General features: G+C 41.1%; 1 protein-coding gene across 1 annotated transcript in view; it reads left to right on the plus strand.

Moving 5' to 3' along the window:
- Positions 1 to 920: 920 nt before the first annotated feature.
- whrna (whirlin a) overlaps positions 921 to 21812 on the plus strand; it is a 123650-nt gene continuing 102758 nt past the window's right edge. The window contains exon 1 of the mRNA XM_053339409.1: positions 921 to 1673. Coding sequence (XP_053195384.1) covers positions 921 to 1673 — 753 coding nt within the window. The remainder of the gene's footprint in view (positions 1674 to 21812) is intronic.

Genomic DNA, 21812 nt, shown 5'->3' on the forward strand with positions numbered 1-21812 from the left:
GGACGGTCAGAGGCGAGAGAACCGCCACACTCCGGTGAGCGCCGTAGAGACACCCAGCAGCAGGTCACCTCAGCGCGGTCACCGGACTGTTAAGAGGCCGATAAAATATACCAACAAACAAACAAAGGAGCTGGAGTACACGTCGCTTGGTTTGTGGATATTTTTATGTGTGTGTTTGACGTCGTTTGGAACTAAAACTCGACACCGGAGCAGGATATTATGAACTCCTCGGGACGCTGAGCAGGGAGCAGGAGGGGGGGGGAAAAAAACAACAACTTTTTATCTTTTCTTTTTCTTCGTCGAGGAAATAGCTTTTTCTAGTTGAGTTGCGAGTCCGACGGTGAACTAAACACAGGTAGTTTAGTTTATTCCGCCTTGTTGTGGAGCGGAGGTGTTGACGGTGAGGCGGACACCAGAGAAGTGGCGGCTAGGCAGCCACCTGACCTCCTGGAATATAAGACCCGCTGTTAATGACACGCAGGCTGAGATCTTTACGTGGCTCAGTGTTAAGCTCTGTGGCGGAGCGGGAGCAGTTACCCACCAAGGCTGTTTTTTGTTGCATCTCCAGTTTTGACACCTGAAGTTTGCGCAGTCCAATTACTGTTGTTTCTCAATTATGGTAAGTGCTAATTAATTTGTGTCGACTGTGAAATTGAATTAGTTGGACTTAATTGCCTGTTGAAGTTGCCCTTTCGTCGCTCTATCTGCAAATTGCGAGTAATAAAGTAGTGGTCGTCTGTTTGGAGAGAGAGAGAGAGAGAAAGAGAGAAACACACACACGCACACAATGGATATAACCGGAGTGCACGTCCTCCAGTGGTCGTGATGCCAAGCGCCGGTTTAATCCCGCGCCGCCAGCCCGCAATGCCAGCTCTCTAACCCGCAACAGTGTGGCGCCGTGTCCCGGTCACACCGCCAGGATGAGCAATACCGACCTGGAGCGCATGTCTCTCAGCTCCTCGGCCAACTCGGTGGCCTCCAGCGCTCGGACGCTCTCGGCCAACGTGAGGAAGCTGCACAACGCGCTCAACCTCCTGCTCAACGACTTCGAGAGGGAGCAGTTCATCCACTGCCTCAATGTCTACCACTCCAAACGCAACGTGTACGACCTGGTTCAGACACTCAACGTTATCCTCAACGCGCCCAGCAAGAGGCAACTTCTTCCCATGCTGAGGCTGGTCATCCCCCGCTCAGACCAGCTCCTCTTCGAGCAGTACACCTCGGAGGGCCTCTATTTAAAATCGGATTTAGCCGCGAGTAACGGCAACGCGGAACCCCCCCCGCCGGGCGACTTCCCCAGCGCCAGCGCCAGCCCGACTCCCCCGGGACATTTCTCGCCAAACAACCCGCCAGAGTTTCAGGTGGCTCTGCGGGGCTCGCCGGACAGTTTCAGCACCAGCAGCGATGGGACAGCTCCACTGGTGCCTCTGCTCGGGAGGAACTTTATCCACGAGCCGCCCGGAGAGTTGAGGCAGGTCACCATGAAGAGGCACAAGAGCAACGAGGGCCTGGGCTTCAGCATCCGGGGAGGCTCGGAGCACGGGGTCGGCATCTACGTGTCCCTCGTGGAACCGGGGAGCCTTGCGGAAAAAGAGGGTCTCCGCATCGGCGACCAGATCATGAAAGTCAACGACAAAGTCTTCGAGAAAGTCACTCACGCTGAAGCAGTTAAAGTAAGTTTTTTAAAAAAAAAAAAATTCCTTTTTGTTTCCCACTCACATTAAAACTTGCACTCGCACCGCTTTTACAGCCCGCATTTATCCTCTCGATAAATCAGTAGCCCGCAGCTATTCAGTGAACTGGCAACGAAAGCCTGAGTCATGGGAACTATCTGCACTGGCTTTGTCCTCTAAACCTATATCTCCTGTGTATACCACGCTCCTGCCTCATATTAATTATGTATTTGGCCCCGGTGTCTAAAATAGACCCCTTGTTGCTAACAAGCCAGATTGCTGAGGGGAATTAATCATGTTTGGAGGAAGGAGTTCAGTCTAATTGTACTATCAATGTGTTGCAGCTGCACTGTGGTGTAAACTGCACACTACTACAACTTGTAGGATGCAGGCAGGTAACTAGACACCTTCAAAGCAGCTGGTAACTATGGAGGATACAAAGTGTATGTGTGTGTGTGTGTGTGTGTGTGGGGGGGGGGGGGCACAGGTTGGCCCTCCTTTCATGCTCTGGAGCTATAAACAGAGAATAAAGACCAGGGCCCTTTAGCACTGAGCACTATTGTCCATGCCACTGAGTGTAAAAAAAGCCTATTAGCAAATGAGGTGATGAAAGAGTATGTCTGATTTGTGTGCAGTGCAGATTGATTTAAAAGGCTGCCTTGTAAGGGACCTTGCCAGTTTTTATGAGTCCTGTGAGCTCTCCATGGTGCTGGAAATTCACCCGGCTCTCTCCTTCTTCCCCTACTGATCGGTTCTGCCTCTGCTTTCTCACTTCTCTCCTCAAAACCTGGCATTTAGTATCGATTTTGTGATTGCACTCATAGGCACCCATTTGCCCATGCTGTGTACATTCACATTACAGGGATTCCTTGTTCTTAAAACAGTTCAAGTTAGGAGTAAGTTCTGGGAAAAAGCACTCTCTGTCAATGCTTTTACTACTTATGGATTTTCCTTTATTTTGGAAAACTCATTTTGTACTTGTGTAGTCACCTTAACTGCCTTTCTAGCACATATTGTTGCCTTTTTATGTCGGTTTTGACAAAAAGAAGATTTTGACACTGATTTGCATCCACTCTGGCAGCGCTGGCTCACACTTATTTATCATAAAAACAGCCAACAATGCTGCCTACACAATGAAAAATAGTCACCAAAGTGTTACATATTTCAAAATACATAAAAGCTGCTTTCTAAACTAGTGATTGTTTGTGCGTAGTTGGGAGGTCATTGGTTTGTTTCCTCTGACGGACATGGATTAGAGCTCAAATTAAGTCCTCTCCAACCTTCAGCGTACTTAGAAAAAGTCATCCATGCTTTTATCTCTTCTCATGTGGACTTTTGTAATTTTGTTTATGCACAGCTGAGCCATAAAGCAATCCTCTACCTTTATTTAATCCAGAATACTGCCCTGAAGGCTCTTGACTAATGCCAAGAAATGTGAACATGTTACATCTGTTTTTCCCTTTATTGGATGCCTTTGCGTGTTTTGGAACATAGTTTAAGGGCTTTACAGGATACACTCCATATATTCATCCTTTATTTTTCCTACTGCAGATGTCTTCTTGCCCCATTGCTATGAGTGAGTATGCCTTAAATGGTCCATGTCCCCCTGTAGTCTCAACTTTTCTCATCGTATTCTTTCATTCATAACGCTGTTTTTTGTCCACATGACCACAGATGGTGTATGATAAAGTAAAGAGGTCATTGTGCTAGTTTTGCCCTAGTTGTTTCTCTGCATCTGCTCTGCAAACTAATGCCTTTAGTCATAAGACTGCAGCAGAACATCTCTGCAGCTCCCACTGAACATGATCTCAAACTGCATCAGATAGAATACCAATGACATGAGTTTACCAGTCAATTTCCTCCATATTTAAGTTGTCTCTTCTTTTGATTGAAGGATATTGATTTTTGCGGCTGTAAATGAGCATTTAAGAGTTTTTCTGATGAGGTCCCTTACAGAGTGCAGCTTATTTCTTATGTTAGTAGTTATCTGTGGAAACTAAACACTCTACAACTGGACTACTACTAGTCACCCTGCTATCAGTGGTGCTTTACCTACCACTGTTATCAGTGTGACAGGCCAGGCACACAGCCAACATGAGAGAAGCCCTGCCTGAGATAAAACCCCCTCCGCAGGTCATTAAAAAATGCTTGTTCAGTTATTTTTATGCATCCTCGGTTGAGTCTAAATGTTATTACAGGCTTTTAAAACTGCAATCGTTTAACCTCTGAAAACTCTGTCTACTAGTGAGTCCATCAATGCATATTCATGCTGTGTGATTGAAAAAAAAAACATTGTGGAAAACTTCAGAATAACGTTTTATATTCAAATGAAGAAGCCAAATTAGAAAAGCAGGTTGCAGATGGCCTTTTTTTACTTACGGGAATTGTAGACAAACTATTGAGCTGTTGATTAATTTTTAGAAACACTTACTCAGTGAATTATGATGTTCTTTATTTTAAAAGTTTAAAGCCATTTATAAAAGCCACCAGCCAAGTCTTGAAAACAGCTCAGGGAAGTTAAGCTTCTGGCACATTTGACAGATGAAATGTCACTTTTAAATAAGCTGCTGTCTGGACACTCTTGATGAATCTATTTGTGACAGCACCACTGATGCATTCTGCTCACCTTGAACTGAACTCATGCTCCTACAAAGTATCCAATTCCAAAGTCCCACTAATTAGTAGCTTGTAGTGACCAAACTTCAGAAAATTGCCACTCATCCCTAAGTCTTTCCAGAGATATTTTACATTTTTTTAAGCAGTTATTTTGTTTTTTATGGCAAGGATTTTAGTAAACTAGCTCTAAAGGCACTGTACACTACCGGTCTATCTCAAACAGCAGATGTAAAACTGAAGAGCCAGGCATTATTCTCAGGAGTTGGTGGAGACCAAAACCTAAGGTTAAAGGCTTAGATTTGTAAGGGCTGTACGTCTTTCTGATACATTTGGAGTTATTCTGCCCTCAAGTAACCACATCAAAGACTGATACAGTTTTACAAGACCATGTGAGTCAGAAGCTGTTGCTTATTTGCACAACCAGAATGTAACAAGAAAACTGTCCTTTACTGTCATCAAGGAAACCACATAAACAACAAGGTTGGCTTAGTATAAGCCTTTGCAGTGTGTTTTGTTTTCAGGGTTGGCCTCTGAAAGCAGCAGATTGTTGTTTTGCATACGGACAAGTCAGGGCTTACTGCTGTATTTCTTTCTGTCTCTTTCTTCTCATCCTGAGAGACTGATTTGGCCCCAGTCTCTGGAGTCAATGCCAAGGTGAGCTACCGACTCAGCATATAGAGCTTTTCTTCAGTAGAACATGTACAGCAGGGGGAGGACTTGTGACACAATTGGGATAGGCGGATGAATCCTGTTGTTTTGGAGGAAGAGCCTCAACAAAAACAAGACAAGAATCAGCCACAGACTCTTTGGTTCCTCTGAGGTTTTTAATCTTATTGGTCTCAAGTCTTGGAGAGCTGGAGAAACAAAGGCAGAATGATGGTGCAAAGGCACGAGGAAAGTTAGCTGGAGATGACCTTGTTAGTCGACATGTTTTCCTGCTTTGTTTAGTTTGTTGTAATTTGTTTGGAACCATGTCCACAGTAAATCTAAGGGATATTGTAATTTGGTGTTTTTGAAGCAGCTTTTGAGGTGAGATGATTTTAAAAAAATGATGTGTCCTGTCTAAATTCATTGGGCTGACTGCTGGGCTATTTCCAGACACATTGACATGCAAAGACCTGACCATAAGTCAGAGAAATGGTAAGTGAGCTGCCTTGAGCAGCTCTGCAGAATGTTAATGGTCGGAGTGTTGATTAGATGGCAGTAGGCAGATAGAAATCTCGTTAAGCTGGAGGATGGTATTAATTGATTCATAGCTTGGAGCTAGAGCTGTGTCTATAACCACAATACTGAAATGCCGCCCATTACCGTTATCACTGCATTCAAAAAATCGTCAACCACAACTTTCATGTATGGTAGTCTAGTATGCTTGTGCATATACTTTGGGATATATGGTAATTCAATGGAGACGTAGGAGACTATGTGATATGTTGGAGGATCTGCTTTGCCTCTGGCAGCAGCCTGGAAGACCCCAGCATCACCCCATGAGAATGACCTTCCAGGGCTATGCCAAAAGCGGTGAGCGATGAAGAGCGAGTAGGCTGAAGGCTATCCCCAGTCGACCAGCTATCCTGTCAATCTTCCTTATTGACAGTTAACTAGACTGCCTGAGCGTGCATCCGACCTCCTGGAGAGAAATTACAAACTTTTGTGTCCTCCTCATCTTTACTGAGACATGACTGGACAACAGTATCCCTGACTCTATCCAGCTAGCTGGGCTTGGATATAATTGAGGGGAGGTTGGTAAAACCCAAACCACTGGGATACGGCAACATATAAACCCACACCAGAATGATTGCTGTTTTAGTTGAGTTTGCAGTTACTACACTCAAAACCTGAGAGGTTGACTGCTTAGATAAAGAGTAGAATAACATAGCACTTTGTTAAGCAACAGTCAGAATTTACACCTCACCGCCATTTGAACTTTATGTAATAGCATCTTTACTTTCTAAAGGAGATGTTTCTGTTTCTGTTATCAAACACAGATACTTTCTACACACGACTTCCTCCCTAAAAGGTCCTTCAGTGTCTCAGAGGGGCAACATTCATTTTTTGCACAAGAACAAAAGGTCGTATAAACATAGATCATGAAGTTGCTCAGGCTATCATTGTGTCCTGGATGAAGGGATGACCCAACATTCACTGCCCATTGGCTTTAAGCCTGTTGGCAGCCAACAGTTTCACAACTTGTCCAGTGAACTTACTGACCAAGCTAATCAAGAAGCTTTAAGCACATAGCGTTTATGTCTGAGTTAACAGATAGAATATTTGAATATAAGACCTCATTTTTGTCTGGGAGAAAGACATTCCTGTGAAAAGTGCAAACAAATCTGCACCGCTCTACACTAGCTGAATAAACAGTGTAGTGAACAGACTGGAGTATATGAGGTACAGTGCCTGTAGGCCAGCCCTCTGGACATGTTTTTACATATGAGTAACACTCAGCAGCAGAATTGTCTGTCAAACGACCAAAGAAGTTTGCAGTGCAACCGCCTGTAAACGTGGGGGCTGATAGTTGCCTAAAGGTGCCCTAAAGGTTATATAACACCACAGTAAACAGCACCAGTGTCATGCTGGTAAAATCACAGCAAAGAAAATTTCTCTGCTCCCTTCTTTCCAGCACTCATCTGCTGCTAATGTGCTCTTGAGCGAGACACTTAACTGTTCAAGTGACAGTTAAGGATTTGCTGTCTGGTGAATTCTCTAAAGTAATGTGTCATTGAATATTGAAGCCAGTGCTAAAAACATGCATGCTAAACATTCCCTAGATAAATAAAATGCATGATTCATAAACCTAACAAGTTGATAAATCATGCTTTTGGCCTCTTTCTACCATGGTCCTTTTTTTAATGAAAGCCATTTGTTTACAGTTCATAACCACTTCCACAGGGCTTTCAGATGGCATTTATATCATAAGAAGCTCATTTGTGTATATAATTTGCTCTCATACAAATAATTAATGTGTATACAAATCATGGTGTGCTTGCTTATACTATGATTTGTATGAAAGGTGTTTTTAAGTTGCTACAAGAATACGGTCATCAATTTAAAAAAAAAAAAAAGCCTGTCTTGTAAATACATTTCATTGAAGTGTGAAAGTAACAGATCCAGTCTGTGTTCATGATGAAGTGAAAGGACCTTTGGCTGGCTTTTCCTGTTGAAGATTTATGAGGTTATGTAAGTCTAACCTTTAAAAAAACAAATCTCATCACTTGTTACTTTAGTCACACAGAGGTTCATTTATTATATTTGGCTTTTTAACACTTGCAATATTAATGTGAATTGATTTTCAGTGCTGCAAAGACAAAAAACCATATTAGCTAAAAAAAAATCACGGCTTGGTCATTTTTTTCCTTGGAAAGTATCATTTTTTCTAAAAATTTGAATAATGAGTCCAGCAACAAGAAGACGCAGATAATGCAATGTACTCTGTGTTCAGTGTGAATTAATCAAGAGACTTTGGAAATATAATTTAAGAACTTCCCTCGTTTCATTCATCCGTCATAATTAATTTAATAGCAGTACATTTTTAATGATAATACATAATCACACTTTAGTGGTATCTCAAAACAGCAGTTTTCATTTATTTAATCTGGTAATTAGTTCCTTTATTATTCATGATTTGTGAATTGGTTTTTCTGGGGTTTTCTGATGTATTATTTCTCAGAATAAAAATTTGCTTTGAGCAGGGTCACCGCCATCATCTAAGCTTGCAGAAAAGGCTAAGGATTTACAGTTTTCCCAACGACAGAACAAGTGTATCATAGATTTCGCTGTCACTGCAAATTCTGTCCTGTTTTGAAAGACAGTCAACAAATTCACATGGAGAAATGTAGACGGAGAACATTTTATGCCTTTCAGCCAGTGTTTCTCAGTGTTTTCACCACACAGCTGAGGTTAGTTAAATTATCAGCAGTTATAATGATCTACTGCCTTCTATAATATTGAATTTGAAAAGGAAACTAAGCTCTTTTTTCCTTGAAATTAACAATTTTATAGCTCCATAAATCCTATCATTTTATTGCTACAACAAAATCAAGGAGTGTGTCTTTAATATGTTTATAATGGGGATGGAAATATTGGACTGCTAAAATGTGGAAATAATAGAAAGGAGCAGTTTGAATTTGAAGCAGCTGGAAAATCTGATAAAGCAAAATGAACGGGTGTTTCTTCAAAAAGGACCCTCGTGGCACCCTTGAGCAAGACACTTAAAGTAGCACCCGCTGGCTAACAGTTTATTTGGCTGGCGGCTCCTACTGGCCAGCTTCCAGTCATGACTTTATGTGGCTGTGTGAGTATGTAACAAGTCATGGCTGAAGTTCAGAGGATCAGCACTTTTTTCTTCAGCATCCTAAACTCCTGGCAGCCAGTAGTCTCTGCTCATCAGTGGCATCCATGGATACAGTCCAGTGGTGTGTACTTACTGAACACTTTATCAGTTGGCAGTCATCATGTTGGCCAAAAAGACTTTTAGAAGAAATCCCTAAATTTGATTTTACCCTGAACAATGCCTCCTTTTGTGTTGTATTTAATCTCAGAACTGCCATAAAAAAAGCAAAAAGACAATGAATGGATGGAGGAATGAATGTGTTGTCTTGAAGCATAACAGAGAAAGAGTACTATACATTGATCATCATTTTACATGTTGTCATATTATGATAAATATTGATAATAGAAAGAAAATCCTCACTGATATGATGTTGATTTTAGCCGTATCGCTCATCCCTTCCATCCAGTGCAATATCCCAATCTTTACTGTGGCTCCTCAATTCTATTCCTCTCTGTAATAATCATGTGAAATATTTATAAATTGCTTTAATTAAGTAGGTGGAGGCCTGTTCTGACCGCCTTTTGTCTTATGGCGTGCTGCACTGATGAATATTGAAGTGTTTACCATTGTTGCTGGGTAGACGTGAAGACTGAGTGGGAGATGATGGAAACCCACTGAGAGGAGTTGTCACCACAGTTTATATGTAGTAGCAGGTTTAAGCTCTAATCCTACACACATCAATCCTTGTTGTTTTATCCAGCTGTTCTCTATCTCTTCTTTAATTAGCCTTCTTGAATATTTTAGTTTTTCATTTAGAAACACGTTCTCATGTCACAGACAGAAGATGATATATTTGCCCTCGCTCACTTTTTGATAGGCCGTGTCTCTATGTGTACACAAGCTTATCTTTTATATCAGTGCAAGCTCACACATACAGTAAACACACATGCAGTTTTAGCCCTATGAGCTGTTCATGACACTGAATCAGTAATATCTCTCATCTCCGCCCCTCCTTTGGTGTCAAATACTGTATCTCATCATTTCCTCTTAAGGCAGTGTTTTTATTCTCTTCTGGTTGGCCCACCTGGGATCCCTTAGACAGATTCACCGCCAAATTGACTCTATTGTAAATGGCTTAATTGTTTTACAATGGAGTCGCAGAATGCTTCAGTTCACAGGGAAGGTGTCCTCAATCCATCACCTGGTCGCCATAGCACTAAATCACCGGAAGCAGCCATTAATATCCGGTCAGTGAGCTGAATCCCTCCACGCAGGAAATGACTTATTCCATTATTCCCCGGAGTGCCCTGAGTTGAACAGACATCAGGTTTTATTATTGAAGGCCTGTGGTGAAAGCAATCACACCACATGTGAAAATGAAGTGGTATTAGTGGTATTAGGTACACTGAAATGCTTCTGGATAATCACTCAGCTGCTAGTTTATTAGGTGCACCTGTCCAAAATAGTCCCAATGCTGTCGTACCAACACTTAACTGCGAACACTGAGAAATACATGATCAATTCTTCTTTGGTTGTTTTGCTGCGATAAACTACATTAAGCCGTCACACCAAGCCCCCCACTAAAATCCATTGATTTACTGCACTTCCCAGATAACAACTGCAGACCTGAAAGCGATATGAACCCAAAATAAAGTTAGATTTTGCTGTGATTTCATTGAAATAAACAGACTGAAAAGATACATCATGATGCCAATTTGTTCAGCTTGTTTCTCTGATAACTTTAGATCCATGTGTCAAGTGACAAAGGTGCTATGTCTGGTTAAAAGATATACTTAACAACTGAAATCTGAAGAAGTTAATCATTAACTGAATAAAAGTCTATTTATGACAGCGTCTCGTGGTCAACCAAACACCAATGTGTTATCTTGTATGCGTATACAGTTTTTTTAGATGACATTGTGGCGGACAACTACAACGCTGATACACACGCACAAGATTATGTATGAAGCTGCTTACCGGGAACAAAATGAAATGGACTGTTACTTGATTAAAGTTGAGGATTTCTCTGGATTTGAACATTTTTGGAAGCATTTGAGATAATGTAAGTACACTGCTGAATAAAATATATACAGTAACATAGATCTTGGCATTTTTACACATTTAATGCAGAATAGTTATATATTATAGCTTTAAGCAAAGTAATGTGTTCTTTTAAGTGGATATTTGTCAGTGGGTGATGATTGATAGCAGAGACTTAGTGATGCCCTCCAGACTTTGAGTTGTTTTTTTACAGTGTCTGCTGAAAACTCTGATCAGAGGTGGTATCAGTATACTGCTGCTATGACCTCAGAGGGGATTTATGGTTGAATTGAACATGTTGGATATTTTCCCTCGAGGCTCCATCGCAACCATCGTGGGAGTTACGAGACTGCGGGAGGTCTGCTTTGAATATCAATGAGGATTTAGAAGGTTCATTGTTACTTTGGTTTTGTCTGTTGCTCTTCAGCAGGTATAATTAGAGCTGTGCATTGAAAGAGGTGTGTGTGTGTGTGTGTGTGTGTGTTTGTGTGTGTGTGTGTGTGTGGCTACCGCATTCATACACACACAGAAGCTCAGTGGTACTGTAGTTATTATCCTGCAGGCGGTGAAAGAAAGGAATTGTTTGAAAGATATAGACTTTTTAAAGTGATAGAAACATGATTAAAGGAAGATTCTGCCTTTTTTTAGACTGCTAGACTGCATTTGAAACAAGTCAAAGTTAACCCAGTTATCTAACAAGCTTATTTGAATGTGAAAATCAAGGTAAAGTTTCATTAACCAAACTAACCCATTTTCCAGAGCTACTCATCTTTAAACTTAGTCCACTTACTCTGCTTTAGTTGTGTGTGTGCGTGTGTGTGTGTGTGTGTGTGTGTGTGTGTGTGTACATTCATTTTTACATGGCAGCGTATTGATGCTGCAAATCTGAGCCCCACTGACCTCAGTAATCACTCTGGTCATCAAAATGTTATTATATCTACAGGAAGATGAATAACACTTCGCTGCTTGTGTGGTGAATTTTTTATACACACCTGACTGTGATTGATGAGCTTTCCTTAACTTTTCCTCTACTTTTCTCAACTTGTAAAAACCCCATTTTTCTTTTTTTTTCCTGACATTGTGACACGACGGTGCTGCGCTCTAATTCATTACCTCGACACCAACGTACGATGTGATCAATCCTGAGCTGATTAGAGCATAATCATTAGCATCATAATCATTTTCCCTTTCATGTTGTCACTATTATATTATGTCATCAAAGTGTAATTATTTTGCATGTTAAAGAGGGCAGGCTTATTTTCATGACTCCTTGATCAGTGTGATAAGGGATGTCGTCATGGCAAAGGTGACTTATTTTCGTTATTATATGGATCTCCTCTGTGGTTTGTAAGTTCTACTCCTCTCATAGTGACACACACACACACACACACACACACACACACACATCACACGCATTCTGTCAAATTTTCCTGCAATGCCTGATGCAAGCCACCATTCAAGGATTGCTCTACTGGAGGAGGAATTTAATGGAGTTACGTAAGCACGAGAGGGGAAGATTTAAATAATCTCCTCCTGAGAAAAAGACTTCCTGGGAGGTTGTGAAGTCCTCTGATGTCTGAGTTATCAGAGCAGAGAAAGGAGGGGGGAAAAAACACAGGGAGTCTTCAGAGGAGAGCGGGTATAGCAAAGATCTTTATAATTGCTTGCTTTTAATCACTAACATATTGAGATAGCGACCACCAGCAGAAACCTAAATCCTCTTTTGTGTGCCTGTCAGATTACATTGTTTCTCCCCAGCATGTACACACAAAGAGAGGGCCAGTGGCCATTCGTTAGCCAGCCCAGATGTCTCTTTTATGTGCGGGGACAACCGGAGAGCAGTCCTGTAGGTCACCTGATACCATGGATCCGCCTTACCTATCTACTGCCCACACACACACACACACACACACACCTAAACACACACACAAACGCCTCCATACCATCTGCTGTCTGCCACCACTAACGCTTTCAACACTTTAAAAGAGACACATTAACACAGAATAGGTTAAAAAAGATAGGAGTTAAGAATGTGGGAGGAAGTGTGAAGAAGAGAGGGAGAGTCAGCTGGAAGTGTGTCGCTGCATGTTGCATATTTTAAGTAACGCATGTAATAATTTGATAAGGTGTCGATTCGGAGCACAAGTGACTTTCGACATGTGCTCTTATCTGGTGGAGGTACATGATAGGCAGCGCAGCCTGTTCAGGGCTCTCCAGCTTAAATAATTTAAGAAGAGAGAGTGTTGTCACCTTGAGAGTTCAGGCGATGTCGGTAACACAGACATTCAAGTTTTTATTGGGACAGTGTGCAGTCTCAGGAATCACACTGTGTGTCTTATTGCAGCTGTTTCACACTCTCCTGGTTTTAATAAGAATCATGTTAAAGCTTATGTAAGTAAGAAGTTTTTGAGGAAAGTTAACTATGCTCTGTGCAGGAATTGTTCAACCAAAGACTGAAAAGTACACTTTGTTGAAACCTGATAAAACAATATAATAAAAATGACAGAAAAAAGTCATGATTTTTCCCTAATTAAGTAGAAATAATTCAGTATATAGTCAGGCAGTTGTTTTGGTAAAACTGGTCAATTGTGACTATTTTGAGGGTTTCTTTGTTAATGAACATTGATGATATTGAAATGGGACTTCCAGTACATGTGGCTCCTCCTATGTCATTTTCAGGATGCCAATGTCATTTGAAACTGACTTAAACCCTAAAATGTTTTAATTACATCATCAAACCATAAAACCTTTGTCTTCCCCCAGAAGGCAAAAAATCAATTAGCTCTGGAGTTGTGGAAAAGAAAGACAGAGTGTTTTGTACTTGCACCATTTCCACCTATTCTCTGCGGTCATTTGAACAAATTGCTTTTGCTTTCCCCTTCCCCAGCTACCGCTCCCTCTGCCTGTCTCTCTCAGTCAGTCACTGCCGGTGATTAGAGCATGTGGAGCCACACACATGGAACCTCCAAGAACACAGACAGAGGAAAGCTAACACACTGTGACTCTCACACAGTCATAAAGCACGCAGTATGTGCATTTCAAAACAGACGGTGCGCAATCTTTGTGATGTATTAAAGGGCTTGTGTATTGTGTGATGTACTCTGGTAGAGATCCATTAGTGTGAAGGTTGATGGCTGGTGGAGATGTTTTTCAGCTCTTACTGTGGCGGATTTCACTGCAGCTGAAACTACTCCAGAGGCAGCCTGAACAAAAATCCATATTCTTATGCGGACTGGGGTATGACAAATAAATACGAGAAAATAAAAATAAATGAATAAAAACGAGTGAATAAGAGAACAAGTGCATTTTAAAGTTAGAACACAAAATGCTTTACATAATAAAACAAAATAAAACCTCTCCAAATATACTAATATAAAATTCAATAGTAAGGTATTCTGGTTATTTTGATTTAAGGTGAACTTAATCTGGGGGGTTTTAACTCTCCCACTCTTACGTAATTGGATTTTGCATAAAGGTAAAGCCAGTTATAAGTTATGTAACATGGGTAAACATCCGCTTCAGGTAGTTTCTCATTCAAAATCAGTGTTTTTCGTCTCCCTTTTTAAACCATAATAGTCGAGACTGATCTCCGCCCGCACTTCCATACGGAGACAATTATCCTGTGAGAAGAGGATGTCTGCAGGGTGTTTGGAAGATTGAAGACCGAAGGACAATTTGGGCGGCATCACATAATTCGGCCTCGTGCTATAAACACTATCTGAGGTGAAGCCCCCGCCTAATATCTCTAACATGTCCTCTATCTAGACATGAAAGCTCTGCAGCGATTGGTTCCTGGTGGCGGCAGAAATATGAGGAGTATTAATTCTCCTGTGATGTTCCCAGGGTCAAGCTAAGCCGCAGCGGTCATGATAAATGCTGATTGGGCTCAGATTGTGATTCTCAACAAGGTGGCATGTTTAAAGCCTTCAAATCAGCCGCAGACGGATAATTGACTCCATGTTGAGGGGAGATGATTGTTTCATCTGTGGATTGTTTCTGCTTGAGATGTCTCTGTATTAACAGATTGTGGCGACGGATTGAGCTGACAAGTGGAAAAAGTGAAACAAGAGAGATGAGTAGGGGTGGGGGGGGGGGGGGGGCACAACAGGAGATTGAGTTGGACCCTTTTTATCCGTCCACAGCTGTTGTGTTTTGTCAGAATCCAATACACAATTATCACCAGTGTCCTGTTCAGTCCTCTGTGTGTCCTCTGTTGATGGGATCCATGTGAGAGAACAGATGACTGTGTGTATTAGTGAACATACAACACAGATATGTCAATACACCAGTGAAGCCTTTCATCGAGCTTATTTCTATTTAGTGAAGCAACTACTCATTATTTGTATCAATTATCAGTTAATCTGTTAATAATGTTCATGATTACTTGAATAATTAGATGTTAGAAAATAGTTGAAAAAGCTAATTATGCTGCCTGACTCAAGGCAGCATATTGCTTGCATTGCTAAACAAAAGTCTAATTTAAAATGACATGAATCAGAGAAAAGGCAGCAAATCATCACACTTTTGAAGCTGAAACGAGAGATAAATGACCTAAATGACCCAATTAATTGACTATTTAAATTTAGAAAATGTAATGCCTTAACATGCTTAAACTTGAACATTTTATTCTGAAAATCCATTAAATGCCAACCAGTATTTGACAAATGCAACAAGATAAACCATATCATTAATTATGATTGACATTTTTATTCAATGAATGACACGTGTAGATTGGTATCACATTTGTATTAGCTGATAAATGATAGAATAGTCAGGGCTCATTATTTATTTCAACTTTTATTGGAGAGAAATTAAAGAATGTGTCAGTTTTTATTAATTAAAAAAATTGGTAGATAAAGCTTATTTGCTTTTTCTCCCAAATATTCCTCTCACATCTTAGTGTCAGACTCATGGCTTTGGTAAGAAAACAAACAAACAAACAAAAAACCAAAACAATGGCGAGCCTTAATTTATGTTTAAGCACAAGTCTAAGCTCTCATTGTTCCCTCCAGGCTGAGTAAAGCAGTTGATATCACAATGTTCCTCACTCACAATATCCTTTTTTCCCCTTTGCTCACATTCTTTCGGTTTTGGAGGAGGCCGAAACTGTCTTGTCTCTGCCCTTTTCTCCTCTCACAGAGTAGAACAAGATATGTGCGTGTGCGTGTGCGTGTGTGCGTGTGTGTGTGTGTGTGTGTGTGTGTGTGTGTGTGCGTGCCAGCCAGGCTAACATGGCGAGCAGCCCGGGGTTGTAATGCAGGCCTCGCCCTAAGCTCGTCACCCCATTAACCCCAACTGAGTGTGTGTGTGTCTTCCGTCAAGCTTAGTCAGCACACTAGAGTTTACCTGCAGTGCAGAGCTGTGTGTGTTGGTGCGGTTTTATACTGTAAGTGTGTGTGTATGTATGTGTGTGTGTGTGTATGTATGTGTGTGTTTGTGGAGGGCAGAGAGTCAAGTTCAGGTTCAGGACAGGTCAAGTGTTCAGAAGGTGTAACAGTCTCTGTGGTGCCTCCGTCAAAACCGGGTGAGTACTCTTAGGCTTTATTACCTTTACTCTCCAAGCCCAAGGCTATCAGCTCCCCGAGAGTTATTACACTGCACACACACACACAAACGTGCACACACACACACACGCACACACACACACACACACACACACACACAGACGGTGCTGTGAAACACCTCGCTTGTGCAGACAGAACCCCAAAAATCTCCATTTCTGGTCATTCAGCTCGAGCCTCTGCGGGACATTTTCTCATTTGCGTCTTATGTGTTGAATCGAAGTGTTATGAAAGCAGCTGGATGTCACCATCGCCCGCAGTTTTAATACATCAGTGCTTGATATTCCGCTTTGACCTCCGCCGTCTTCCATTAGCGCCCGCTTGTCTAGAGAGCCCATCACACTGTGAGAGGCCGAGGCCTTCTGTCAGCTCTCGTTCTCTGTACGAGCAGGAGAGGAGGTTCCATGGGAGCAATTGATCTCACAGAGGCTCCTATAATAGCTCTGCAAACCTTCGATCATTGGCTCCCCCAGTGGAGCAATTACACTATTCACCACACATTATAACCTTTCTGCCCCGGACATGTGTAAACCGTGATCATACACACACACACACACACACACACACACACACACATGCGAACATCCACAAGGATGCTGAGAGCAAGCTTGTCCAACACATTTATGTTAGCCAAAAAGCTGTCTCTGCTATTTTACTGCTGATTCTACATCCCTGTCCACTGGCATAATTATAGGGGGGTAAAAAGGGATTGGTATATTTTATCAATATTTTACTACACATCCATACTATAGTAGATAGTCAGTTAAAACTAAGTCTGTTACAGTAGAGTGACCACAAGAGGGCGCAGGCGCTCTCGAGTGTAGCATCTTACATGCAGTGACTGTTCTTCCGGGCACAGAAGAAGTCAGAGGTCAGAGGTTATGACAAACTGTGCCGCGCAAATATTGAAGTGGGTTGGGTGGGCGGTGGGGGGGAGTGCACAGTCACTCTCTAGCGTGCACCCTTGATCGTTCACTCCAGATTCCGGGAGATTGGAGATTGGATCTCATTTGCGGGCGTCAGGGAGCCGCTATCAATATGCGGGAGAGTTGGGATGTCTGGATTACCTTCTGTATATAATATATTCATTTCTGTGCAGTGGGATCTATCATTTCTCAGCGTGACAAATGACAAGGTTTGTGGTACCGCGTGCATATGAACATGCGTCTGTGTGTGTGTGTGTGTGTGTGTGTGTGGGGGGGGGGGGGGGTACTGTTTTCTGATTGCCAGTTGGGCGCTAACTCGGGATCGTATGAAGTCAATGCAGTGCAGGGCTCTCACTCCCAATGTACTTCTGTGTGGTGCATTTCAGCGTGAGTAATGCCATGTGTGGTGTGAGACCGTGAGAGCTGGCTTAAATGCATGAGTCTCACGGCCATTGCATGAGACTTGAGACCACTGACAATAAATGTGTTGCACCTTGAAGACGTCGTTCTTTTAAGAAGCGTAACATAAGCCTCAGTAAACATATAACACTGTTCACCTTGTGTTTGATAACCAGCTGCTTGTGAACATTGGAGTGGACAATGTATTGTGGTTGTTGTAGTATTCACCCTTCATAGCGTTATAGTGAATCCATAGCCTCTTCTCGTTTAAAAAATAATTGCACATTTCTACGACATTGATGGACTTACTTTAAGAAATCTGTGAAATTTCCCTTTAAATAAGATATGCATGCTGATACAGTTTGCAGGGTGAGTGACATAAATCCATGGTGCTGGCACTGATGCCTTGTAAAGTTAATTACCATTGAGTTGTTTTATCAGATAAATGACTTCAGGTTGACATAATTACTTTATTCAGGGAATATGGAGCTGCTTGTTAACTTCCTGGATACTGGGAGGCACTGTAGCTGCTTTGCTTAGAAAGCCAAAATGCAGCATATTTGAGGTATGTTTTCACATTAAGTCATCCACAAATCAATTAGCACACCTTGGCAGCATAGAATATGCATTAAAACAACCACACCTGCACTGTTTTCTATGTAAGTGCACACAGTGTGGCACTTTTTTTTTACAGTGTTGACAGAAAAGCAGTAATTTGATTACATTCACTTGCCAGATCAGCACATCTAGACTACATAGTATGTCGATATAATGTGAATGCTGACAGTTGGATAAGAGTAGACCTGAGGCCTAAAAAGAAGCTTGGGGTTGAAGTTAATTTATCTACTTATAAGTGAGGCGTGAATCGCTACAAGGCCAAAAGAAGCATCTGCTCTGACAGACACCCCTGAGCCAGACGGCTGATAATCAGATGAGATGTGTCCAGAGTAGACTGGGTGTTACCACTAGCTTAACTTTCATTCCTTTTGCTAATGTGAGCCCATAATTACTTTCGGCATTTTGTTTTACCTTAATTTGAAAATGACAGCAGAGATACAGACTGAAAAATACAGTCAGAAAGAAAGAAAGAGAGAGAGAGAGGGAGAGGGAGAGAGAATGTGCAACGATGGACCTCCAGCAGGAATTCAACTGGGGATGCTGCAGCCAAACGCCTCTGAGTACTGCTGTTTTATAAGCTCTGGAGTCTTGTGGTATGTTACTTGGAGAGACGCTGCTAACCTTTGCCAGTGTTGTTGTGGGCGCTGTTTTCTTTTTGGCTGGATGCCTCCGTCATAGCGATCCCCAGGGAGTGTAGAGACAGCTGGATAACGGGAGGCAGGAGGTTTCAGGATGCTGTTAGCTTCTATGTTTATGTGCGTGTGTGTGTGTGTGTGTTTGATGTTGTAGGCAAGCAACACACACACACACACACATGTTTGTATAGCTATCCTAGTGAGGACATTCATTTATTTAATACATTCCTTAGCCCATAACCATAACCATCATGATTAAATGCCTAACCCTCGGTCCTCATGTCTTCCCAGGTATAAAACTCAAATTTGTTCTCGCACACCCCCCCCCACACACACACACACACTCTCAAAGGTCTGAAGCGCCTGCCAGGAGGCATTTGTAAACGGCACCTCCGGGAGAGCATTGGGATGGATGAGAAACATTTAGTCAGTTCCTCCATGACAGCCCTGGGTGGTTTTTCCTTGACTCATACCTGTTCTCTGACCCCGATTACAATCTGTCTCTTTGTCTCTACAAACACACACACAGAGACACACACACTTACACACACACCACATTATAGGGCAAGACAGCAAATGCTTGGCAGGTTTCAGAGGGAGGATAAACAAAAAGATGAAAAGAGGGTGAAAGAAAGAGGTAGTAGGATAGAAACAATGGACAGCTTTTAACCTTGACAAAACTGCATACTTATCATCGCTGTCTTTATCACACTAGACATCCATACTGACATTAAGATCAATGTGTTTATCTGTAGAGCTCCACTGTCAAAGTTTCCACACTACCTCAAATCTCCTCAGTGATATAAATCTTGCAACCAGAGTACACGATCCAGTAGTAAGTGAACCTTGTACCTGCTAATATTGACAGGACTTGATTCAGGATATCAGAATGGTTTAAAGTGGAATGAAATGAAACCAGTTATCAGACTAGATTCTTCTATTCTGTCTGGATAACTTTCATATCCGATACATTTCATGACTCTTTTAATTGTTTTCACTTTTGTGTTAAAAGTAACACAAAACTTATTTTACTTAGTAACTAATTGCTTTTTATCTGCAGTAATTAGTGAAGCATTTCAATCACCTTTTGAGAGAAGTAACTAGTAACTGTAACTAAAGACTACTTTTCAGTAACTTGTCCAACACTGGTTTTGACTGTGGTCCATACTTCCTGTTGGTTGTGTGCTGTTGTTGTATGTTAAATCTTATTGTGCAGTTTTCACTTTTTCAGTCTTGAAAGGGAAACTTCAACGAGACAAAGAAAAATGGAAAGAAAGGATAAAAGGGGCAATTTCCACACTAATGTATCTGGTGAAAGAGATGAATTTAAAAGGGAATCAAATAGTGCTGATATATTGATGATAGATCGGTGAGATGAGAGTGGAATAGAATTTCAATATCTTATTTCAGTGTACAGCAAATTCTAACTACAGGTTGAAATATGGTCCTTTGAATGCTGATGAAACAACCTCAGGACCATTATAGGCAATAACGCACATTCCCACAATCACTGAGAGCTAAGTTTGAATCAAAATTGCCAATTATCTGGAAGAAAAAACAATAAATCCAGGCTGAAATAAATGACAGATACAACCTATGAGAAAGCACAAATTTGTAATGTAGCAGTTACTTCAGGGTGAAGGTTAGGATATTTTGAATACAGCTGCTGAACAGATCTGTGACACTACAGAGGAGCTGTTAGCACAGTATATACTATATGTAACCGGGCTATGTAATGAATGCAAAATGATGCAGTCGTCAGCTTCATTATATCATAAAAGCTCCTTGTTGGCACTCTGAGCCTTCGTCACCCACTCCTAGCACTGACACACAGTGTGGTTGTGTTCTGCTGCTATCATGTAACAGTGTTACTGCTCAGCTGTCACCAAGTGCTGCACATGTGACTCATGAGATTGGAAGTCGTAGGTGTATGTCTGCCCTGAAAGACATTTTAAGGTATGCATGAGGAAAATGACTAAATGTAACCAATTGAATACTGTTGAAGTGTGCAGTATAGTGTGATATTGAGCCGTCGTTATAATGTGATGAATGACATTAATGGTAGAGGTCTAATGTTAAATGGTATATACCTTAAATTTGAAGTCATGGTTCAGCATGATTTTGGTACAGCAGGGAAAAAAAGAAAGATAGAAAATGACATGTTGGTCTTTAGTGTTAGAACATGTAAACTCCAACAGTGGCTCAACAGCCAAAATCTATTAGTGAACAGTTTAGTTGCTACAGAATTTCAGTTCAGACAAATATACAATACTTTTTTACAAACCCCTTTTTCTTCATTTGGAAAAATGATTCAGTTTAAATCAGAAAATATCTGAATAAATATGTTTACAATAATATTTGATACTTGTTGCTATGGACACTCCATACTAATATCTTCATATGCTAAGCTCCCTGTGTGTGAATTATCTGTTAGTTATACATTGTATATGATATAGCATGTAATTACTTCACTTTATTTTTACTTTAGAATCATTGGTTGGTTTAATGTATTTCTAGCTATTCTTAGTTTATTTCTATAGGATTCATATGATTTACTTATTGAGAACTGTGATGTGAGTCAGTTTAGACTAATCTAAAAGATTCATAATGTTTGCAATAGTATGAAATGCCATACTGTGTTTACCAGCTTCAGGTACAGGGTCCTGGTGTTGTCACTGTCATGATTTACTGTGACACTTGAACACAACACCTCCATCATCAATGTTGTTATTATTAACAGTTGTGCTTTTTCCTGCTTTGACAAGCCAAAATGTCTGCTGTGTCAACTTGTTAATTACTTTACTTTATATTGTGCTCATTTGTTGCAAAGGTTACAACCACCAATTATATCCACTATCAATAAGCCTGATAGTTATTTTCAGTTATACCCAATTGATTGTTCAGTGTATGAAATGTCAGCAAAATGTGAAAAATGCTGCTCAATATTACCAAGATGTTGAGTTTACCATCTGGGACAAAACAAACAAGCAAATATTCACACATGAGAAGCAGGTACCAGTGAGTTTTTGACATTTTGCTCCAAAAATGACTTAAATCATTAAGCTAAAATGTTG

The sequence above is a fragment of the Scomber japonicus genome, chromosome 19 (genome assembly GCF_027409825.1).
Source record: "Scomber japonicus isolate fScoJap1 chromosome 19, fScoJap1.pri, whole genome shotgun sequence".
NCBI classification, from domain to species: Eukaryota; Metazoa; Chordata; class Actinopteri; order Scombriformes; family Scombridae; genus Scomber; species Scomber japonicus.